This window comes from Poecilia latipinna, unplaced genomic scaffold (assembly GCF_001443285.1).
Source record: "Poecilia latipinna isolate Pla-1442-1.1 unplaced genomic scaffold, P_latipinna-1.0 Scaffold386, whole genome shotgun sequence".
In the NCBI taxonomy this organism is placed as follows: Eukaryota; Metazoa; Chordata; class Actinopteri; order Cyprinodontiformes; family Poeciliidae; genus Poecilia; species Poecilia latipinna.
In genome coordinates, this window is record NW_015113002.1 from 131645 (window position 1) to 139026 (window position 7382).

A 7382-nucleotide genomic window follows, 5' to 3' on the forward strand; every position below is an offset into this window, starting at 1 on the left:
GGGTTCGATCGAACCCAGGTTAAGAACCACTGCTTTAGGTAGAAGCATGCACAGACAGAGTTTATGCAGGTTGCATCAACTCAAAGGTAAGACTTTTAAAGACCCATTTAAGACCATTATCAATAAAATTTACAAGTAATATCACAACAGTGATGTACAAAAGACATGCAGGGGATCAAAACTGTAACACTTCTGGGCTTTTGGCAGCAGCTTTGAGCTTCTCACATGGCAAACGGCCTTGTTGCTAGTTAGCTAGCTAGCTAGCAAGTAGCTTGTTTACATTAGCCTCAACTACCTTGAGTCACAGACCAGCTTGAGTGAAGATGTCTGCGCATGACTCAAACTAGCTAGAGAGCTATATCCTAGCCTCTAAAGAGCTAAATGATAGCTACTAGTGGCTTGTTTGTTTGCTAGCCAGCTAACAAGTATTAGCAGCTTGCTAGCAGTAGCCCTAACATCTTTCCACCCTGGACATGAGAGTGAAGCTGTCTGCGCACGACTCAAACTAGAGACCAATATGCTTGCTGCTAATGAGCCAAATGTTAGCCATTAGTGGTTTGCTTGCTAACCAGCTAGAAAATATTAGCAGCTTATTATCAGTACACTTAACCGAGTCACAAAAGTCACAAAAGGAAGTGAGTGAAGATGCCTGCACACGTCTCAAACTTTTTCCTGACAAAAATCCTAGGATATGAGATGAAATAGTCCTGCAACAATTATGAACTGTGAATAATTTATGTAGGGGTAACTTGCACTTTTGCACTGTATATAGCTGAGTCTAATTCATTTTATACTTAAGGGCTAAGTTCCAGTAATGTCATTGACAATGAATTTCTCCAACAATAGAAATACATTCAATAAAGCTACAGTTGCGCTGTTGCTTTCTACATCACCGAAAGGGCATGAAAAACATCCAGAGGTGAAAACATTTCCTCATCTCCAGACTGGAAACAACACCGGAAACTTTAACAGTGTGTTCCTGTTGTTCCAGTTCTGTCGAGCAGCTAACTTTAAATCACCGTACAAATAAAACAGTGGACTGAAACCATTCCCTTCTCAATCAGATTCATTCTTTTAAGGTGATATGAGGAAGAAAATTACTGCAGTTTCTTTTTAAGAAGAAGAAACGGACTGTCACTAAAAGATGTGACCGGAAGACAACTGCAAAAACAAAAAAACATCTTTGGAGAAGAATCCAATAGAGGAAGCTGATCTCAGGAGTAGACGGCCCTTTATGAACCTGGTCTGTGGGTTACTCACAGTCGGGCCGGTGGTGGCTCCTTTCTTCCGCTCAGGGATGTCAGCCTTGTTGGGGTTGTTGGCGTTGCCCAGCAGGGGGCTGGAAGGCGGACCGCCTCGGCCGCCGGGGGTGCTGGGTTTCCGGAGAGGAGCTCCACTTTCGTCCTTCGCACTGTTGTCCGCTGTGGTGGTCTGGCTTCTCTTTGGATGAGCCATCCCTGGAGGAACGTTCTGACCGACTAACGAACAGCAACAATATCATTTTAAATGGTTTCATCCAAGCCATCTTGAACAACTATTTAAACGCATTAACCATCACATCTCTAGGTTGCAATCAGTGGTGAAACGGTAAATCTGCCCCAATTTCCTTAACTTTGCATAAGACAGACTATAGCAGTGATAAAGTGAACGACCTGCAGGCTGCTCACCTTGCTCACTGTAACGCCTCTGTTTGTGGTTGGAGGAGACGCTCCTATGCACTTTGAGATGGGATGGCGACTGGCCGTTGAGCTCACTGTTAGGTCTGGGTTTGGCCAGAGACAGATTGCTGCTGGAGGCAGAGTCGCTGGGCTCCAGCTGACATGGAAATATACATAAGTCAAAACACGCAGGACAGAAAATATTTTTGTCAACAAGAGAAACGGAGCGGTGTGTGTCTGTACCTCAGAGGCTTTCCTGCCCAACAACAAGTAGGTGGCTGTGATCTCATCATACTTCATCTTGGCCAGGGAGTCCTGGATCTCCTCCAGGTTATAGCCCATACCCACCATCACATCTGGATGAACAACATCAAGGAGCTCATTAAAGCTGAACACGTGCACCCAGAGGACAAAAAGCTTAAAGACGTTTTAAAAAATACCCACGTCTTCAGCTAAAGTGAACCATTGGAAATTAATAAATAATCAAACTTGTATTTGATGTACTTGTTGGCTTGGGCCAGAAATGAGGAGATGACTCATGCTGGTTGAATTAGCATAAAAGCATGCATGTTTTCCTAATATTTTAAAGAACATTAGTAACTATACACTGCTTTAAATAAAATTATAACAGCATGAACGGAAAGAACACAGGAAACACAAAGGGTGTTTTCACACCCAGCAGTCCTGTAGACTCGGTTTGATTAGGGACCAAAGTTGTAGCATTTGTTCCATTTTCAGCTGCTACAGTTCTCCTTCACTGCCCTGTCAAACCAACCAACCTGTCCTCCCCCTCACCTGTGGTGGCGCTCCACCAAGAACCACTGAAGGAAACAACAAGAAAACCCCTGAAGTAGACATTGAGAGCCACTTCAACTTAGTTCCCATCTGATCTGAACACCTTCTGGCACATGTTTGTTGTGTCCAATAAATGCTTTCTGGCAAACATGAAGCATTAAAATGTGTTGAATTTTGTAGTTGTATTGTAAAAGAAAATGGAAAACTTCTTAGGGAAGAGTAGCTGATGTGTTCAGACATCCTGCCGATGTCCACCCGGTCAGAGCAGGCTGCTCGCGTTCAGCAGTGTTAAATAGCAGAGTATTTAACATCTAATACTCTGCTATTAGATGTTAAAAGTGCAGGTGAACTCCACCTTGAGAAAAACTGGAGTTTCTCTCAGCAATGTCCAACTTCCTGTGCATCAGAGAGAAGAACAAACAAACAAGCTGTGCTTCTCTGGCCGGGCAGAACTGGATCCGTCATCTTCCTCAGCCTGATCTCATCTTTCTCACTTTCATCCTGCAGCTCCTCTAACACTTCAGCTTCTTTCTCAGCTTCACAGTTCAGCTCTGCCGTAGAACTGCGACTTGCTGACTTCCAAAAGAAAAGATGCTTGTGAAAACTATTCAACAAATTTGGTATGACTAAAGAATGAACATGATTTTTAAAGAGTAGAATAAGAGAATAAGTCAGTCAGCAGACGCTGTACTTTTATGCTAAAGTGGGAAACGAGCGAAGGCTTAGGGTGGTTCACGTAAATGCCTCTGGTTGCTTGGCGTAGATTTGAACAGAAACAAGTGTTCTTTTCCAATGTTGAATGGCCAGTTCAAAAAAATAATTATTTCAGCCTCTGGTACAGATTTTCTTGTTCTCATTTTTTTAAGTGAAATACTAATTTAGACAGCAAAACTGGACCAACAGTGATCACCTTGGTGCAGAGAATGACACTTTTGCAAGAGGAACAGTTGCACAGTTGTTAGATAATTGTAGCACTTTTTATGAATATATTGGAGGTTTTTCATAAACTCCAATATATTCATAAATAACAGAAATATTTACAGACAGGTAATTTGAGTGAGGAGTGACGGAAGCCTTCCATCCAACACTAAACAGAGGAAACGGCCTCAGATTTCATCTTTCTAACACCTGCTCTGCAGCCTTGACTCGTCTCCTCAATCGTTTTTCAGCAGTGGATAAATGTGATCAAAACAACTCGCATGGCATCTTTTGGGACTTGTTTGGATCATCAAACTCCAACGGCCCAAATATTGATGAACAGTTCCTTAAGCCTCCCAATTGCCCCACAACTGACTCCTGCAGCCCTCTGACCTCAGGGTCCAAGTCAAGGCCTTATTGTTAAATATATTTTTATTCTAGAGGGTCATTGTGAAATGTATAATCACAATTGTGATCTTAGTATTACCAAAGAATAAAGCTGACATTTTGCTAAACTTGTCACCCCTACCTAAAATGGAGGATATTTCCACCTGTAAAAGTTGGATTTATGACCAGGATTCAGACATTCCTTAAATCTCAGCTTTCTTCTCTAAGTGATGGCGAGTTCACACCGACATGTTCACATACAGCCAACCTCAGCTGCTGTTATGCAACAGCTCCCCCTTCTATTTCCAGCTCGTGTAATGGGGAAGGCTTCTGCCGTTCTGCGCATGCAGCCGCACGGCTCTTGTTCATTTATTCATCGTCACGTTTCCTCCTTCCTGAGCTCCTCGGCTCCGACATAATGACTCTGCTCTGGCATTGCGGAGCCATAACTGTTCCAACATTTAGCACATTCAAAATTCACACATCTTCACGTTGGACCGGAAACAAGAGCCAATGAGCTGAGCAGTTCTGAGGACAGCCGTCGTCGTTGGTTACCTATTCTCTTCTGATCCGTGATGTCCAGTTCTGGTTCAGTGTAAGGCTTCAGCTCATCCTCCTCGAATCCCGAATTGATCCATCGATCCTTCATGATTTGCTAAAAAGAAAGCAAAATGACAATTTAAGCCTCATTCATACCATATTTATGAAATCAACATTTGTTTTTGTCTGATTTTGTTCTTTATACACACAGGTAAACAGTTGTAAAGTGTTGCTGGAATTACAGATTGCATGTGAACCGATCACATTTAGATTAGATCAGTTAACATTCGTACTGAAGTCAGCTGCATCCCGTCTGGAGGAAGTGTTGCTTTTAATTTGCAGCAGATCAATGGCTGTGTGGGGTTTTGATGAGGGCCTGTCCAAACTAATTACCACAGCTCTGATGTAACTGTCACAGTTTCAGGTCAACAGTGTCACATCTACAGCAGACCAACCAGCATCGCATGCTTCTGTTAAACTGATTTTTATTTTTTAACAAATCAGTGAAGACATGAGCTTGTTTATGAGGTTTTTTTATTTTACATTTTACACCAAAAACATAGGTTTATGGTCATATATCACATCATTTTACTTTCAGAATGGATTATAATCCATTATGCATTCTTTTACACTGTTCTGTGTGTAAAACAGTGTAAAAAGAAATTTCTGTATTTCAAAAGTCAAACATTTCAGAGATTCATCTCAAAATTTCAGTTTTTTGGTGGAAATTTACTCTTTTTTCTGTCTATAATGACTCTAATATGCTGTTGTAGTTTTGGTATGCTGCTCCCTCAAAACCCACAAAAGATGTGCTACAAATAAAACAAAATTAGTATTTTAGCTTCTTTCTTTAGAAGTTAGCAAGAAAAATGTCTTACCCCATATTTCAAAACTATCTGTAGTTTCTTTTGACAGATGATCAGGCTGAAGGACTGCCTGGGGTAACTCTGCTGCCTTTCAGGTATTGTGCAACAACAATATCTAAAAACTAAATTTTATCCAGATCAAGAATGAAAGCTCCATATTTTGCAATTATTAGCAAACAAAATTCACCTGTTTGCAAATGGTGACTTTTTTCATACAGGATATCTAAAATATTCATTTTATAAAAAGATGCATTCTGGGTAGCTGATGTACCTCGGTGCAATGCTACTTGGAGTTTGCAAAACAGCCAATCTTGGAGCGCCATTTACCTTCCATGGCGCTGATTGGTTGAACCCTCAAGTGTATAGATAAAGAAGGCCAAGGTTCGCTTCTGCGAAAACGTTTTCCACCGTGTGTAATAATGCACATGGAGGTATGTTTGGTATCTGAACTAACAGCTGATTGTAAATAAAACCAAATAATTTAACAATTGTTGGTACTTGCTTTACAGAATACATCTATTCTTTCATCAGTTCCATATGAACTGCACTAAAATTTGGTGAAAAAACCAACAACAACAAAAACACCAAGAGAAAAACAGCTCAAATGTATTATTCATAGTTACAACATCAAAAAGGAGGAGGAGGAGGAAGAGGAGTGTGGGCCAGATACACACGGAAAACAGGACACTGTGGGCGTTAGAGATGATGCATGGGCAGAGGGGGGAGTGAGGAGGGGGTCATTCTCCAACGTGCTGCAGGGAGGGGATTAAGAACCAAGTAGCATATTTACATTTTCGGTGTCCTCCCTCACCTCGAGAGTACCACGCTTGGCCGGGTTCAGGACCAGGAAGCGTTTCAGGAGGTTCTCGCAGTCCGTGGACATGTAGAAAGGAATGCGGTACTTTCCTCTCAGAACACGCTCGCGCAACTCCTGCAGAGAATAAAGGGAGGATGTTAAAAAAAAAGAAAGAAAAGAACGCTGATCTTAAAGTCATTATGCAAGACATTAGAAGAAAAAACACTCGTATTTTGCACCCAGACCAGAATGGATGTATTAAAAATAGATATGCTATATATAAAACCAGCAGACTCAGCTAATCAGTCCCTCCAGGATTTATTGCATTCAAAATTTAGAAATTTAGAAGTTTTCCAAATTTCTTTCATTAAAGCTCCAGTATGTTAAAATGTTTTTACATTTGTTAAAATTATGTTGTGACAGAACAGCATGAGACAGAAAATATGTGAACAAACAAAAAAAAAAAAAAAACAGCTCCTCTGCCTTCACCAACACCAATTACTATGCACTGCTCAGCCCCAAACGACCAATCGGAGCCAAGAGGAAGGGCTTAGTGCTGTCAATTACTTTCATGCTTACCTCCCTTCTTGTTCTCTGCTACCAGTTGATACACCACAACTTAGCCTGCCACAAATACTAAGACCAGTTAGCATTTGTGGCAAAACTGTTTTTTTTTTTGTTTTTTTTGGGAACAGTAAATTGTTTCTCCCCCATTAGCACATATAGCAGGATGTAAATGAGGATGATTGACAGCACTAAGACCCTCCTCGCGGTTCTGATTGGTTGCATTTCTTCAAATCGCAATTCTAGCTGAAGGAGGAGCAGCCGGAGCTTGACGTTTTCACACATCATCTTTCTCATACCAAACTATCACTGTATATGTTACATACTCCAACATTACAAACTCTACAGATAGAAGATAAAAATAATGGCAAAGAAAACAAGCAGAAAGATTGGACTCATGGACATTTTTGTTCAAATAACTTCAATAGCTCAGTATTTGTTACGCTAAATGTAGATCACAGACTATAACTCTTCTTTGAGTAAGGTTGCAGCACAGAGTAGTGGAAGTAAGAAATACTGCCAACTGCAGGAGGGAGTTTGACAATTTTTTGCAGAAAATTTGCAATAAACTCACAATTATGCATCAAATGAATAAAAAAATATGATTTTGCATGAATTTTTGCCATTGCGTAAAACTGGAGAGACTGTCTAATAGACTACCACAACATCCAAAATAAAACCGGTTTAATCGTTTTGCTGGATGTCGGAAAGGCATCAGACATCAGAAAGATATCGGAAAGGCGAATGCCATCTAGCAAAACGATTAAACTGAGTGGGTGAATTGGAAATTTCGGTAACACTTTATTTGAAGGGGGGTGAATAAGACTGTCATGACACTGTCATAAACATGACATAACA

The 7382-nt window shown here is 40.8% G+C and overlaps 1 protein-coding gene across 18 annotated transcripts in view; it reads right to left on the reverse strand.

The window, feature by feature from the left end:
- The window catches only part of mark3a (MAP/microtubule affinity-regulating kinase 3a), a 57304-nt gene that overhangs the window by 20094 nt on the left and 29828 nt on the right, over positions 1–7382 (reverse strand). For 11 of the 18 annotated variants that reach the window (XM_015036952.1, XM_015036950.1, XM_015036951.1 and 8 more), the window contains exons 9-13: positions 5955–6095; positions 4314–4413; positions 1902–2014; positions 1668–1815; positions 1261–1478 (exon numbers count right to left, since the gene is read on the reverse strand). In XM_015036952.1, the coding sequence (XP_014892438.1) occupies positions 1261–1478; positions 1668–1815; positions 1902–2014; positions 4314–4413; positions 5955–6095 (720 nt within the window). The remainder of the gene's footprint in view (positions 1–1260; positions 1479–1667; positions 1816–1901; positions 2015–4313; positions 4414–5954; positions 6096–7382) is intronic. The other 7 variants (XM_015036965.1, XM_015036949.1, XM_015036964.1 and 4 more) reach the window with 1 other exon arrangement.